At 41.3% G+C, this 17,350-nt stretch overlaps 1 protein-coding gene across 16 annotated transcripts in view; it reads left to right on the top strand.

Annotated features, from left to right (window-relative positions):
- PHKA1 (phosphorylase kinase regulatory subunit alpha 1) overlaps window positions 1-17,350 on the top strand; it is a 205,572-nt gene that overhangs the window by 181,106 nt on the left and 7,116 nt on the right. For all 16 annotated transcript variants that reach the window (XM_058292339.2, XM_058292345.1, XM_058292352.2 and 13 more), the window contains one exon: window positions 3,711-3,881. In XM_058292339.2, the coding sequence (XP_058148322.1) occupies window positions 3,711-3,881 (171 nt within the window). The remainder of the gene's footprint in view (window positions 1-3,710; window positions 3,882-17,350) is intronic.

Below are 17,350 nucleotides of genomic sequence, written 5' to 3'. Positions count from 1 at the left end.
TTATCTGTTTTTCTTTTGTTGCTTGTGCTTTGGGTATAAATTCTTAAGAAATCATTGCTTAACACAAGATCCTGACTGCTTCCCTACATTTTCTTCTAGGAGTTTGATAGTTCAACTCTTATATTTAGGTCTTTAATCCCTTTTGAGATGATTTTTGTGTACAGGGTGAGGTAGGGGTCCTTCTTTTTTTGGCAAATGGAGATCCTGTTTTCTCAGCACCATTTGTTGAAAAGACTATTAGTTCCCATTTCAATGGTCTTTACCACCTTGTCAAAAATTATTTGGCCAGAGAGAGGGGCAAAATGGCTGCAGAGTAAGGTGCTCCAAAAGTCAGCTCATCACAGGGTAGTTAGTAATCATGCAGACCTATCTAAAGCACCTGTCTGGGGGGCCAAGGAGACCAGAAGAGAATCCTACAATATCCTTGAAAGAATGGAAGGAGGAGACTGCCCATCTATAGTGAAGATTCATGAGTAGAGGACTCACGTGCAAAATCTAGAGCCCATACTCCACTGGCAGCTCAAGCTGCCTCCAGAGCTATTTCATGGCTGGAGTTGGAAGCCCCATTTCCCAAAAATGGGGATGGAAGAGATGGTTGGGCACCAACTTCAGCTACTGATTAGTAAATTCGGATAGCTAAAGTATAATCATAAGAACAGCTAAAGTTCGAGCCTGTCCAAGTCAGAAAGAGGCCAGTAGCTGCCATTTTAATTCTTCCCCCTGCATGAGGGGAAGCAGGGCTGATCGAAAATCACGGTGATGTTAGGGACATGCTTCTTTCTACCCTGATTGGAATGCACATCTAGCTTAAGCTCCAGCCTCACCTTCAGCAGGGAAGAAGCTAGGGAGACCTGCACTACCCTCTCCAGGCAACTGCAAGTGCTTTTGGCTTGCAAAAAGCAGGTGTCAAACTATTCCATCTGGGGCTCCATCCCCACATCCTGGTGGGATAGGAGAGGAACTTTATTTCATTGGCCTATCTGAGCAACTATAAGTGCTTTCAGTCCACACGGACTGGTTTGTTGTGTGACTTTGATTCCGTTCTTGCCCCACCCCATAGGATAGGACAGGTATGGTGTTTCTTCAGCCTCTCTGGGTAACTGTAGGCACTTTCAGCCCACACAGTCTGGATACTTAGACACCTGTATCTCCATCCCTGCCACTATAGGAGGGGAGCTGCATGCCGTCAGCCTCTCAGGGCAACTGCTGGTTTTTCAGCCTGCACAGCCTGGATACTTGGTCACCTGTAGCTCTGTCCCCACCCCCCAATAGGATAAGAGAGAAGCTATGTTTCCTAAGCCTCTCTGGGCAACTACAAGCACTTTTGGCCTGCACAGACTGGTTTCTTGAGGCCTGGGACTCCACCCCCACCTCCCCATAGGATGGGAGGGGGCTGATGTTTCCTTAGCCTCTCTGGGAAACAGCAGACACCTTTGGCCTGCACAAACTGGACTGTTGGGCACCTGTGGCTCCACCCCCACCCCCAACAGGACTAGAGGGAAGTGGTGTCTCCCAGCCTCTCTGGGCAACTGCAGGTGCTTTCATCCCCCAGAGACAGAATAGTCAGAAAACTGTGGTTCCATACATGCTCCCAATACGATAGGAGGGAGCTTTATTTCCTCAGCCTCTCCAGGCAATTTTCAGCTTGCGTGGATTGGGCTGTTGTGCCCCTGTGCCTCCAACCCCACCTCCCAAAAGAATCAGAGGGGGCTGTTGTTTCCTCAAACTCTTTAGACAACTGCAGGTACTCTTGGCCTTCACAAACTGGACTATTGGGTGACTGTTGCTCCACCCCCACCCCCCAATAGGATAGGAGGGGATCTTGTTTCCTCAGCCTCTATGTGCAATTGCAGATGCTTTCAGCCCACATAGACTGGTCTTTTGGCCACCCGTGGTTCCATTCACCATCCCTGAAAGGGCCAAAGGGACAGTACTCCCTCAGACTCTCAGGGTAACTGCAGGTTCTTTCAGCCCACACAGGTTAGATTTGGGGCACTCCTGAAGATGCAGCCCCAATCCTGTCAGGGGAGAAGGGGAGCCAGGGCTACATCAGTCTACATGAGCAACTGTAGTCAGTTTTGACCCACATGGCTTAGTTTACTGCACACACCTGCAGCTCCATTCCTGCCCCAGGCAGGGGAGGAAGGGGCATGAAACTTCATTAGTCTCTTCGTGGAACTACAGATGGACTTGCCTGCATGGCTTGGATTACTACACAGGAGAAAGGTGGGAGAAGCTTCACCAGTTCCTGGGGCAATACAGGCAGCATCAGCCTCCATAGCTTACAGCACCAATGACATCCTTTGCTCCTACTATGCAACAAGCAAAGGAAAAAGGGCAAGAAAGTCCTAAACTAAAAGGAGAGACTGCCCCCAGAATAAATACATCTAGTAAGTGACATGCCAAGACACCAATAAAAAATTACAATGCAAACGAAGGAACAGGAAGGTATGTCCCAGTCAAAGGAACAAGATAAGCCTCCAGATGACATAAAGGAGTTGAGACAACTAATCACAGATGTTCAAACAAATCTCCTTAATAAATTCAACGAAATGGCTAAAGAGATTAAGAATACTAAGAAGACACTGGGTGAGCTCAAAGAATTTGAATGAATACATAGAAAATAGAAGATCATACGAGAATAAAAGGCACAATAAATGAAATTAAAAATGTACTGGAGGCAACTAACAACAATTTTGAGGAGGAAGAAGAAAGGATTAGTGAGCTTCAAGACATGGCCTCTAAAAGTGACATACACAAGAATAGATAAAGAAAAGAATGGGGGAAGTGGACTTGGCCCAGTGGTTAGGGCATCCGTCTACCACATGGGAGGTCCATGGTTCAAACCCTGGGCCTCCTTAACCCATGTGGAGCTGGCCCATGCGAAGTGCTGATGCGTGCAAGGAGTGCCATGCCACGCAGGGGTGTCCCCTGCGTAGGGGATCCCCACGTGCAAGGATTGCACCCCGTAAGGAGAACCACCCAGCGCAAAAGAAAATGCAGCCTGCCCAGGAATGGTGCCGCACACAGGGAGAGCTGACACAACAAGATGACACAACAAAAAGAAACACAGATTCCCGTGCCGCTGACAACAACAAAAGTGGACAAAGAAGACGCAGCAAATAGACACAGAGAACAGACAACGGGGGGGCGGGGGGGGGGGGAGAGAAATAAATAAATGTTTAAAAAAAAAGATCTTTTAGGGAGTGCTTTGGATCTTCATACTATATCAGTAAATTTTTATATTTTTAAGCCTTCAGAATTAATAAATATGCTATTTCATTGAGTTGCTTTATAATAATTTACTTACGCAGCCCCTAACTTTTGGATATTTGATTGATTCTAAATGTTCTATAACTATAATAATTTTAATGAAGATCTTTAAAATAGATTTTTCCTTCTGTTGAATTAATCCTCAGGATAAATTCTTAACACTGGGAATTCTGCGTCAACTTCTTGTGTCATAATATTTTTTTGGCTCTTATTGTATATCACCAAATTGCTTTCTAAAAGGATTGTGCCTGTTTACATTGCTGCTACCAACAAATAAGTCTACTAAATTCAGTGCAACATCTTTACCTTGGGAGTTAGAATTAATATGTGGTTTATAATTCTGAGATATAAATCTAAGTATGTTTAGTGTTCACTATGCTGTCAGAGGAAGAGAGAGAAGGTTTAATTTATGTTATTTCCCTATCTCTTCTCCCAAGTCACCTGGAACTGCTATGACTCCAAGGAGTGGGTCCTTTCCTGGCACATACGGTGAACAGACATCTAAAGATAATCGTCAAGGTCAATGGCAACGTCGAAGAAGGCTGGATGGAGCATTGAACAGGGTCCCAATTGGATTTTATCAAAAAGTATGGAAAGTTTTGCAAAAGGTAAGCATAATACTTTGTGGGTATCTCTTTATTTCTTCCCTTGGAAACTTGAATCTCTTTTGCTGAGACATGATATGATTATGACATAACTGCAATTATGTAAGAGTCATATGCTCATATTGACAAAACCCAGAAGAAAATTGGGATGGTTAGGCTAATGTGTCAACTGAGCCATGTAATGGTGCCCAGTTGATTTGGGCAAGCAAGCACTGGGCTAATTGTGATACAAGGGCATTTCATGGACTTTATTTTTTTTCTGTACCATTTCTTTTCTTTTTTTTTTCTTTTTGTAAATTGTATTTTTTGAAGATATATACATCACCAAAAAAAAGTTACATTAAAAAATATAAGAGGTTCCCCTATACTCCCTATCCCCCCCCACTCCACTCTTCCCACACCAACAACCTCCCTCATCATTGTGGCACACTCATAGTACTCAGTGAACACATTTTGGGGCAATGCTGCACTACACAGATAGTAGTTTACTCTGTAGTTCGCACTCTCCCCAAGTACATTCAGTGGGTTATGGCAGGATATATAAAGTCCAGCATCTGACCCTGCAGTATCATTAAAGACAACTCAAATTCCCAAAAATGCCCCCACATCACATCTCTTCTACCCTCTCCCTGCCCTCAAAACTACTGTGGCCACTTTCTCCACCTCGATGCTAAAATTTCTTCAATTACTCGACACAGTAGTTTTATAGTAGTATATCAGCAAGTCCACTCTAGTCCATATTTTATTCCTCCATTCTGTGGACCCTGGGATGGTGATGTCCTCTCCACCTCTAAATCAAGAGGGGGCTTAGATTCCACATGGTTGATGGATGCAATTCTCCTGCTTACAGTTGTAGGCACTCTTGATTCCCTGGTGCGGTAGTTGACCATCTTCACCTCCCTGTTAGCTGACCTGGGTAAGACCAATGAACCAGAGAGTAGGAGTCACCACTCTGCTGAGAATCAGGGCCCAGTTGGTACCTGGGCAGTCCAGGGATTCCAGTCTCCTGAGTATGGACAATCCTAGCGCCAACCACAGGTTCAGTAAAAGTGACAGAAGAGGCATGTGTAGAAAGGTCACATCTGAGTCCAGCTCCATCACACACAGGAGCAGAAATTCCAATGTAGGGCCCTCTGACATGGCACAGAGCTCCAAGTCCATTTGCCATGACTATATACCCTGTGGATTTCCATAGCCTTCAGGAGAACCAGTACTTAGGGTTGTATCTACTTTGGCTTTTTCTGGGGTCCTGCGGAGGTGTGTGTTAAGCATGACCCCTCTGATGACCTCCTGACTCTTTTTGGAAGACTCTTAGGCATATCATCTCATTTGTCTGTGCCATTTCCTGCTTTTATTCAAGGTCAAAGAGCAGTTATTAACACTTGATCCAACATGTAGGCTGAGATATTCTGCTGGTCTGAGTTGACCCTTTTATTCTAGGTCTCTTTCTAGTTGCTTCTCCAGTTAGTGATTGGTAGTAATTCCTTGGCACCAGGGAGGCTCATCCCCAGGAGTCATGTCCCACTTTGGGGGGAAGATAATGCTATTACATACTGAGTTTGGCTTAGAGAGTGGCCACATTTGAGCAACATGGAGGCTCTCAGGAAGTAACTCTTAGGCACCCTACAGCTCTAGGACTAGTTCATATTTCCGGCACACAGGCTCCTAAGCATAGTCATCAGTATCAAGGGCTCATTATTGGTCCATCCTTCCTTGTTGATCTTTGCCATTACACTTGGGGGATTATTGTTGTTCCATTGAGGAATATGACAGAGCTCCCCCGGGTGGGAACTCAGCATCCCTCAGTTGATGTTTGTAACTGTAACTACAATAAAAATACCCAACATATATCCTAACATAATTATGTTCCCTATATACATGCCCAGGAGAACTCCCCCCCCAACCCATGTGCCCCCCATAAATAACACCCACAGCAGAGTTCCTCCCCTGCCATAGTTGAACCTCTCTGTGGTCCAAAACTTCTTCAACAATGAATCCTAATATATTGCCAAATTCAATTAATAGGAAATTGAAATACGGTGATGGGTTTAAAGTATAAAAATAGAATACATAGTAATTTAGAAATGCTAAAATAAAGTAAAAATAAATTGGTGTAGTAATAAAATGAAAAATATTATAAAGCTTGTTTTTAACATTTTGCCTTTCATCACTGTAAGAAATTTTGCCCTGTATATACAGTAGCAAGGCACTTTCATTTCTTCTCAATGTCTACATCCTGTCTTTTTTTCTCTGATTTTTAATTTTATCTTCAAAAAAGTTTTGCATCACAGTAATTCACATATGCAATGTAGGGGACTCCCAGATATCCAACATCAAACCCTTTTCCCCTTTCCCAAGCAATGATCTCTTTACATGTTCATGTTATATTTGCTGCAGCTGATGTCCAAATTTTGAAACATAGCTATCAAACATGGTTCCATTTTGGTGTATATTATTGTTTATATTTTAGATTGTACAAATTTCTAAATTTTTAGTTTCCTTATGTTTTCTGTTATAGTTTACATTTTAGTTTATAGATTTTTATACACTTTAGATGTAAGTTGACATACCCATCATTGCAGGATCTTGTGGAGCACTTCCATTGCCTCCCAGTTGCCCTGCTTCCATCCATGCTATACCTCTCTCCTCCTCCCCTCAGGGCACACCATGACACTCAATCTTCACTACTTGAGGAACCAGATTTACAGACACTGCAGCAATGCTGAGGGCTTGATATACTAGATGGCCGTAACTAATTGGGAGCCTGCAATCCTCTCGAGAGACACAATTCCCTCTCTTTAGGAGCATAAGGTTTCCCCAGGATGTGGGTACACATTCACACTCATTGTGTGGGTCTCCACCCAATGATATAACTATGACAAAATGCGCACTCACATACTCCCTAGAAGCTTGCGCCTGTACCAGATGCCCCCCCCTTAAGCACCTTAAACATGTTATCCTTCCTTGTTATATTTTCTAAAGAGGTTTCTCAACAGTATAGTTTCAACCATATACCTGACATTCTCCCATATTCAACTGTCCCCCCCAGCCCTCCCCCCAATTCCTTGGGTCATCTGACCCATCCTCCCAACCCTAGCCCCCCACAAACCCACAAAGCCCCACCCAAAGGTATCCCTATGCTCCCATCTTACCCTTTTCCAAAACAAACACTTACCTCCTGCTTATCATAGACTTCATCCATGTAGGTGTCAGCTGGCAACCTTCCTCTCCTCCACCCATATTCCTTTAAGCCTTTCTTCCAGTCTTTAGCTCTATGAGACAGCTCTGCTTATTTCATATAAGAGAGGTCATGTAGTATTTGTCCTTCAGTGCCTGGGTTGCTTCACTCAACATAAGGTCCTGAAGATTCATCCATGTTATCACATGTGTTTGTACTGTATTCCTTCTTATAGCTGAGTAGTATTCCATTGTGTGTATATACCACATTTTATTTATCCATTCATCCATTGATGGGTATTTGGGTTGATTCCAACTTTTGGCAATAGTGTATAATGCTGCTATGAACATTGGTGTACATATATTGGTTTGTGTCCTTATTTTCAGATCTTCTGGGTATATACCCAGGAATGGGATTGCTGGGTGATATGGCAAATCTATAGCTAACTTTTTGAGAAACTGCCAAGTAGTCCTCCAGAATGGCTGGATCCTTCTGCATTCCACCAGGAATGAGGATGAGTGTTCCCATTGAGAGGATGAGTGTTCCCATTCCTCCACATCCTCTCAAGCACTTGTAGTCTTCTGTTTTTTTTTGATAGCTGCCACTCTTATGGGAGTAAGATGGTATCTCATTGTAGTTTTGATTTGCATTTCCCTAACAGCTAGTGATTTTTAGCATTTTTTCATGTACTTTTTTGTCTTTATTTATATTTTTAATGTTACATTCAAAAAATATGAGGTCTCCGTATACCCCCCACCCCCCTCACCCCACTCCTCCACCCATAACAACAACCTCCTCAATCATCATGAGACATTCATTGCATTTGGTGAATACATCTCTGAGCACCGCTGCACATCATGGTCAGTGGTCCACACCATAGCCCACACGCTCCCACAGTCCACCTAGTGGGCCATGGGAGGACATATAATGTCTGGTAACTGTCCCTGCAGCACCACCCAGGACAACTCCAACCCCAGAAAATAACCCCACATCACATCTCTTCCTCCCACTCCCTACTCCCAGCAGCCACCATGGCCACTTTCTCCACACCAATGCCACATTTTCTTCGATTACTAATCACAATAGTTCATGAATAGAATATCAGTAAGTCCACTCTAATCCATACTCTATTCCTCCATCATGTGGACCCTAGAATGGCCATGTCCACTCCACGTCTATATCAAGAGGGGGCTTAGATTCCACATGGATGCTGGATGCAATTCTCCTGCTTTCAATTTTAGGCACTCTTGGCTCCCTGGTGTGGTCGTTGACCTTCTTCACCTCCATGTTAGCTGCGTGGGGTAAATCCAATAAAACAGAGTGTAGGAACTGCAAGTCTGTTGAGGCCCAGGGCCTGGCTATCACATGGTCAGTCCAGAGATTCAGGTCCCCTGGGTATACATTAAACCCCAGTACCAACTAGAGTTCCGGTAAAAGTTAACAGGAGAGGCTTGTGAACAAAGGTCACATCTGTGTCCAGCTCCATCACAAAGAAACACAAACTCCAAAGTAGGGCCAACTGACATGGCACTGAACTCCATCTGCCATGACCATAGAACCTGTGGGTCTCTGTAGCCCTCAGAAGAACCAATACCTGGGGTTCCATCTACTTTTATCTGTCTCTGGGACTCTGCTCAGGTGTGCATAAGGGCGACCCCTCTCATAACCTCCTGGCTCTTTTTGGAGACTCATAGCCATATAAACTCATTTGTCCTTTCCATTTCCCCCTTTTATTCACGTCAAAAAAAATTTTTTAACTCCTGGTATTATATGTAGACTGAGATATTCTGCTGGTCTGAGTAGACCCTTTTATTCAAGGTCATTTTCTAGTTACATCATCACTTGGTACTTGATAGTAATCCCTTGGTGCTAGGGAAGCTCATCCCCAGGATTCATGTCCCACACTGGGGGGAAGGCAACACATTTACATGCTGAGTTTGGCTTCGAGACTGGCCACATTTGAGCAACACGGAGGCTCTCAGGAGGTAACTGTTAGGCACCCTGCAGCTGTAGGCCTTGTTCTTATTTCAGGTGCACAGGCTCACAAGTATAGTCATTAGTATCAAGGGATCATTGTTGGACCTTCCTTCTTTTTTGGTCTTTGCCATAGCACTTGGGGGATTGTTGCTGTTCCTTTAGGGACTGTGATAGAGCTCCCCTGGCTAGGAACTCAGCACTCCCTTAGTTGTTTTTATTTGTATCCACTATGAAATTATCCAAACATTTTTATATACCCTGAATATATGCCCTGGAGAACTCCCCGCCAACCATGTACCCCCTGTTAATAACATCCCACACCAGTATTCCTCCCCTGCCATTGTTGAACCTCTCTGTGATCCAAAACTTCTTCAAAAGTGAAGCCCAATATATTGCCAGGTTCCATTAATAGCAAAATGGGATATAGTGGTAAATTTAAAGGTTAGATATAGAATACATATTAATTTAGAAAATTAAGGTAAAAATAAATTGAGGTATTAAAAAATTAAAAATGCAAAAGCTTTGTTTTCGATGTTTTGCCTTCCATCACTGCAATAAGTGTTGCCCTGTATGCAAATTGGCAGGCAACTTCTTCCATCTTTTCCTCAGTGTCTACATCCTTTCTTTTTCTTTTTTTTCCTAATTATTAAGCTTATCTTCACAGAAGTTTTTTTTAAAGACATATTTATTTATTTCTCTCCCCTCCCCCCCCCCCACCCGGTTGTCTGTTCTCCCTGTCTATTTGCTGCGTCATGTTTCTTTGTCTGCTTCTGTTGTTGTCAGCGGCACAGGAATCTGTGTCTCTTTTTGTTGCATCATCTTGTGTCAGCTCTCTGTGTGGGTGGCGCAATTCTTAGGCAGGATGCACTTTCTTTCGCACTGGGTGGCTCTCTTTACGGGGCACACTTCTTGTGCATGGGGCTCCCCTACGCAGGGGCCACCCCTGTGTGGCACGGCACTCCTTGCGCACATTAGTACTGTGCATGGGCCAGATGCACACGGGTCAGGGAGGCCCAGGTTTTGAACCGCAGACCTCTCATGTGGTAGACGGATGCCCTAACCACTGGGCCAAGTCCATTTCCCCAATAAAGTTTTAGATCACAGTAATTCATATATACAATATACAGTACTCCCAAATATCCAACATAAAACCCTTTTCCCTTCCTCAGCAATAATCTTTTTACATGTTCATACTATATTTACTGAAACTCATGTATAGATATTGAGACAATAACTTTCAAACAAGGTAATATTTGGGTTTACATTGTGGTTTATATTTTAGACTATACAGTTTTCTAAAGTTTTAGTTATCTTATGTTTTACATTATGATTTACATTTTAGTCTATCAGTTCCTATACATTTTTGGTGTAAATTAACATGTCTTATATCCATCCTCATGTACTTTTTAGCAATTTGTATTTCTTCTCTGGAGAAGCATCTGTTTAAATATTTTTCCCAGTTTTTAAATGGGTTGTTTGTCTTTTTATTTTCAAGATAAAGGAGTTCTTTATATATGCATGTTATAGGTCTCCTATCAGATATATGGTTACCAAATATTTTTTCCCACTGTGTACACTCTCTTTTCACTTTCTTTATAAACTCCTTCGAGGTGCAAAAGGCTTTAATTTTGAGGAAGTCCCAATTATCTATTCTTTTGCTGCTTGTGCTTTGGGTGTGAAGTTCATGAAGCTTTACAAGGTCCTGTAGATGCTTGCCTACATTATCTTCAAAGGTCTTTATGGTCTTGAACTTACATTTAGGTCTTTGGTCCATCTTGAGTTGATTTTTGTATAAGATGTGAGATGGTAATCCTCTTTCCTTCTTTTGTACATGGATATAAAATTCTCTAGACACCATTTGTTGAAGAGGCCATTCTCTCCCAGTCAAGCGGGTTTGGTGGCATTGTTGAATATCAGATGACTGTATATATGAGGATCTATATCAGAACTCTCAATTCAGTTCCATTGGTCAGTGTGTCTATCCTTGTGCAAATACCATGCTGTTTTCACTACTGTAGCTTTGTAGTGTATTTTGAAGTCCGGTAGTGTGATTCCTCCAGTTTAATTTTTCTTTCTCAATATGTCTTTGGCTATTCTGGGCATCTTTCCTTTCCAAATAAATTTCATAGTTAGTTTTTCTAGTTCATTAAAAAGTGCTGTGTTGATTTTTATTGGGATTGCATTGAATCTGTAGATGAGTTTTGGTAGGATAGACATCTTAATAATATTTAGTCTTCCTATCCATGAACAGGGAATATTCTTCCATTTATTTAGGTCTTCTTTGATTAGCTTGAACAGTGTTGCGTAGTTTTCTGTGTATAAGTCTTTTACATCTTTGGTTAAATTTATTCCTAGGTATTTGATTTTTTAATTTACTATTATAAATGGTATTTATTTCTTGATTTCCTCCTCAGATTGCTCATCGTTGGTGTACAGAAATGCTACAGATTTTTGTGCATTAATATTATACCCTGTGACTTTACTGAACTATTTTATATGTTCTAGAAGCTTTGTTGTAGACTTCTCATGACTTTCTATGTATAAGATCATGTGATCTGCAAATAGTGAAATTTTGACTTCTTCCTTTCCTATTTGGATTCCTTTTATATCTGGGTCTTGCCTCAGTGTTCGAGCAAGTACTTCTAACAAAATGTTAAATAGAAGGGGTGAGAGTGGGCATCCTTGTCTTGTTCCTGATCTTAGAGGAAAGGATTTTAGGATTTCACTGTTGTAAATGATGTTAGCTGTGGATTTTTCATATATACCCTTTATTATGTTAAAAAAATTTCCTTCTATTCCTATCTTTTGCAGTGTTTTTATCAAGAAAGTGTGCTGTATTTTGTCAAATGCTTTTCCTTCATGTATAGATATGATCATGTGATTTTTTTCCTTCAATCTGTTTATATGGTGTATTACATTAATTGATTTTCTTATGTTGAACCATCCTTGCATACCTGGAATGAATCCCACTTGGTCATGGTTTATAATTCATTTAATGTATTGTTGAATACAGTTAGCAAGTATTTTGTTGAGGATTTTTGCATCTAGGTCCATTAGAGAAATTGGTCTGTAATTTTCCTTTCTTGTGCTGTCTTTGTTTGGCTTTGGTATTAGGGCCTTCTATTTCAATTTTTTGGATGAGTTTAAGCAAAATTGGTGGTATTTCTTTCAGGAATGTTTGGTAGAATTCACCTGGGAAGCCATCTGGCCCAGGGCTCTTCTTAGTTGGGAGATTTTTAATGATTGATTCTATCTCTTTACTTGTGATTGGTTTGTTGAGATCATCGATTTCTTCTTTTGTCAGTGTAGGCTGCTTATGTGTCTCTAGGAATTTGTCCATTTCCCCTAAATTGCCTTTCTTGTTGGAATACAGTTTTTCAAAGTATCCTCTTATGATAGTCTTTATTTCATTGGGGTCAATGGTAATATCACCCTTCTTATTTCTTATTTTGTGTATTTCTATTTTCTCTTTTTTTTTCTTTGTTAGTCTAGCTAAGGGTTTTTCAATTTTATTGATCTTCTCAAAGAACTAGCTCTTTGTTTTATTTTTTTTGAGTGCTTTCTTATTTTCTATTTCATTTAGTTCTGCTCTGATCTTTGTTATTTCTTTCTTCTCTCTTTCGTGTTAGTTTATTGTTGGTTTTTTTTACTAATTCCTCTAATTGTTCAGTTAGTTCTTCAATTTTAGCTCTTCTTTTTTTTTTTTTTTTAAAGATTTATTTATTTATTTAATCCCCCCCTCCCCTGTCTCTTCTTGGTGTCCATTTGCTGCGTCTTGTTTCTTTGTCGGCTTCTTTTGTCGTCAGCAGCACGGGAAGTGTGGGCAGCGCCATTCCTGGGCAGGCTGCACTTTCTTTTCACGCTGGGCGGCTTTCCTCACGGGCGCACTCCTTGCGCGTGGGGCTCCCCCACGTGGGGGACACCCTTGCGTGGCGCGGCACTCCTTGCGCGCATCAGCACTGCGCATGACCAGCTCCACACGGGTCAAGGAGGTCCGGGGTTTGAACCGCGGACCTCCCATGTGGTAGACGGACGCCCTAACCACTGGGCCAAAGTCCGTTTCCCTCTTCTTTTTTAATGTATGAAATTATGGCTATGAATTTCCCTCTCAGTACAGCTTTTGCTGCATCCCATAAATTTTGATATGTTGTGTCATCATTTTCTTAAGTTTCAAGGTAGTTATGGATTTCTGTTGAGATTTCCTCCTTGACCCACTGTTTTGCTAAGAGTGTGTTGTTTAACTTCCATATCTTCGTGCCAAGTCTGGGCCTTTGGCCCTTGCAGATTTCCAGGTTCACTTCACTGTGGTCAGAGAAATTATTTTATATGATTTCAATCTTTCTGAATTCATTGAGACTTTCTTTGTGGCCTAGCATTTGATATATCTTGGAGAATGATCCATGTGCGCTTGGGAAAAATGTATATCCTGCTGTATTTGGGTGTAATGTTCTGTATTTGTCTATTAGGTCTGGATCCTCCAACATATTATTCAAAGTCTTTGTTTCTTTATTGAATCTCCTTTGAGATGTTCTGTCCAATGGTGATAGTTGTGTGTTAAAGTCCCCCACTATAATTGTAGAGGCATCTATGCCTTCACTTTGTTTCTCCAGTGTTTGCTTCACATATTTGGAGGCACCCTTGTTAGGAGCATAAATGTTTTTGATTGTTCATTCTTCTTGAAAGATTATTCATTTCAGTAATATGTAGTGTCCATCTTTGTCTCTCACAACAGTTTTGCATTTAAAGTCTATTTTGTCTGATATTAACATAGGTACACCTGCCCCTTCTTGGTTATTGTTTGCCTATAAGATTGTTTTCCAGCCATTCATTTTCAATCTCCTTGAATCCCTGGGTCTAAGATGAGTTTCTTGTAGACAACATATAGTTGGGTCATATTTCCTTATCCAGTCTTCCAATATGTGTCTCTTAACAGGTGAGTTTAATCCACTTTCATTTTGTGTTATTACTTTCAAGAAATTACTTATATTAGCCATATTTTCTTTGGATTTGTGTTTGTCTTATGTTGTGTGATTTTTTACCCTTTTTTTGTAGTTTTAGTTGTTCTTACACTCTCCTCCAACTTTGTCTCTCCTGTTTTTTTCTTTCCTCCTTCAGAACTCCCTTTAGTATTTCTTGAAGGGCAGGATTCTTGTTGGCATACTCTCTTAGTTTCTGTTTATCTGTAAGTAGTTTGAACTCTCCATCATTTTTGAATGCTAGCTTTGCTCCATGATTTCAGATGAGAGATCAGCACTTAATCTTATGGAGCCTCCTTTGTATGTGATGGTTCTATTTTCTCTTGCTGCTTTTAGTATTTTCTCTTTGCCTTGTGAATTGGATAATTTGACAAGTATATGTCTTGGAGTAGGCCTGTTAGGATTTATGCTGTTTGGGGTACATTGTGCTTCCAGGGCATGTACATCCATCTCCCTCAATAGGTTTGGGAAGTTTTCAGCCATTATTTCCTCCAACACTCATTCTGTTTCCTTTCCCTTCTCTTCTCCTTCTGGGATGCTTATAATGCCTATGTTTGTGTGTTTTGCATTGTCATTCAGGTCCCTAAGTTCCTGCTGGATTTTTTCTGTCTTTTTATTGATTCTACTATCTGTTCAATTTCAGATGTACTGTCTTCCACATCACTAATTCTTTCCACTGCCTCTTCAAATCTGCTGTTATTCGCTGAGAGTGTATTTTTTATTTCGTGGATTGTGCTATTGATCCCCATCATATTCGTGAACTTTTTGTGCACAATCCCAATTTCTTTTGTATGCTTTCCAAGGGTTTTCTTAATACACTTAATCTCTTCCTTCACTTCATTGAGTTGGTCCATGATACATGTTTTGAGAGCTTTAATTACTTGTTCAATGTTCCACTTCTCTTCCTGGTTTTTAGTTTGTTAATTGGATTGGGCCATGTTTTTCTGATTATTGGTATGGTCTGTAGTTTTTCTTGCTGTCTGGTCATCATTTTTATCTTTTTGGGTTTATTCTGTTGATTATCTTCTTCATCTTATCTTGGGGTTTAAGTAGTTGCTGTTTTGTGTGCATGTTAAGTCTTCTCTTTGCCACTTTTTTCTTCTTATTCTATTTCCTTGTTGTTGGCTAAGTTCCCTTGAAGGAAAATATTAGGTTCAGAGAAAGCAAAAAGGGTAAAAAATGAAAAATATAATAGTAGTATTGATAGTGAATGTAAGCAGAAGAACCATGTGAGATCTAGGAGAATGGATATAGAACTCATGTACGTTGTGTATAGTTATAACCATAAAAAAGTGGAGTACTATAATGAGATAGTAAACTGAATATGGGGAGGAATATACAATGAATTAAAAGGTCAGTGTGGTCAGGAGAGAGGAAAAAAGAAAAGACAGGACAATAATATAAAGAGTGAATAAATTATAGAAAACAGATTAGAGGTATTTGAGATAAAAAAAAGTCAGAAATATTTGGATCTAAACAGAGAGAGGTGGAATGTAAGAGAAACAATAAATGATGGATGAGAGTGGTGTAAAGGAAAGGGGATAGTGTTGGTAGCCAAAATCAGTGCATACAGAAAAGAGAAAATTGAGGATGAGGAAGCATAGCAAATAAGAAATGTTGCCTACAGCACTAATATAAAAAAAGAAAAAAAAAAGGGAAAAGAGAGAAGAAAAAAAGCAGAGCAAGAAAAAGAGAAGGGAGAAAAAAGAAAAAGAAAGAAAAAGGGCAGTGTGGGGGGGATAAACTGCTTAGGAGTCTGACCTTCCCCCTTTCTCCCTTCCTCACTTCCTCTCTCCCAAGTCAGCAGAAAGGTTGCATGAGGGCTCCTGTAGGAAATTCAAATGGGTCCCTGGTGAACCAACTCACCTGAGAAAGTAATGTCTTAATTTCTTGCAAGAGCATCCACCCCTTACCAGTAACCCTAAATATGCTATTGGAAGCCTGTAAAGCACATCCTACTGTCCCTCTCCCTTAGGTGTGCTACAAGGGGGCTAGTTAATTTTCTGACTCCACCTTCTCCTAGACCAAGTTTCCTATCCCAGGGCATGTAGGCAAATTGGGCTCTCTCAACAGATTCGCCTCTCCTCTCTTCCTAGGCTCTCCCCAAGTCAGCTGATAAGCTCATCCAAACTCAATAAAAAGGGGGGACCAGAAAATTGAACCCGCACTCCTTGGGCCCCTCTGTACCTCCCACCTAAACTCTCCCACTCCCAAAGTTAGTCCGTGACCAGAGGGGTAGGGCAATTCCCGATTTCCAGGAGTGCTGGACTCAGGAAACAGGGGCCCAAAAGAATGTGGACTCAGGGTATGTAGGTCTGTGAAATATGGGCTGCAGGCGTTCAGGGGACACAGGCTTGGGGTTCACACATTTGGGGAACACAGGGCTTGGAAACTCTGTCCTGTGACCAGCAGTTCTCAGTGAACGCTGAAGCTCTTCGCCCTAGGGGGAAGGGATTTACCTTCCCATGGCTTCCAAGTTCAGTGTTAGAAACCCACAGTTCTACCTTGAGCAAACACGAATTCTGCTGCAGTCTCACCAAATCAATGTCCAGACACCTCCCACCCTGCAGGTTCCCGAAACAGCCTGCTCCATCAGGACTCCATCACCACGCAGCCGGTCCTTTGTAAGAGAGATGACAACAGTGTACTTACTCAGACACCATCTTCTCACCCACCCATTTCATGGACTTTAATCATCAGTGAGTTGATTGCATAGATGGCTGGTTACATCTGCAATCAACTGAGGAGCTTGCCTTCAACAATGAGTGAGGTCTCATCCAATCAGTTGAAAGCTTTAAAAGGGGAAGTGATTTCAGCATTCAGAGAGAATTCCCATCCTTACTTCAGACAACCAGCATCTCTTGGGGAACTCATCAGTGACCTTCATCAGAGCCCTTGGCTTGCAGCCTGCCCTACAGAACTTTGAACTTGTGCATTCCCACAGTCGCATGAGACAATTTTTTAAAATCTCATACTATTTACAGATATCTCCTGTTTGTTCTGCTTCCCTAGACTAATACAAAAATATAAAAACAAAACTGTTGATTTGTTATGGTGCCATTGTTGAGAATTTAGGGTTTTTTTCATTATTGTTGCTATAGTGTTTATAAATGAGATTTTTAAAATCTTCACTTTTCTGTTTTATGGCATAGTTAGGCTGACACTTTCTAGTTCAGGGCATTGTGATACATTTGTTAGTATTCAGATGAATTTGGTGCTGAAGGCTCTCTTTATAGCTGTTGTAGACTGGAAATATTATTTTTAACAATGTGCTATTCATAAGCAAATATTATAATAAAACAACTGCAGCATCTGGGGAGTTTGTATAAGGAGCACTTACC

This window comes from Dasypus novemcinctus, chromosome X, assembly GCF_030445035.2.
Source record: "Dasypus novemcinctus isolate mDasNov1 chromosome X, mDasNov1.1.hap2, whole genome shotgun sequence".
Lineage (NCBI taxonomy): Eukaryota > Metazoa > Chordata > Mammalia > Cingulata > Dasypodidae > Dasypus > Dasypus novemcinctus.
This window is presented reverse-complemented; position numbering and strand designations above follow the sequence as displayed.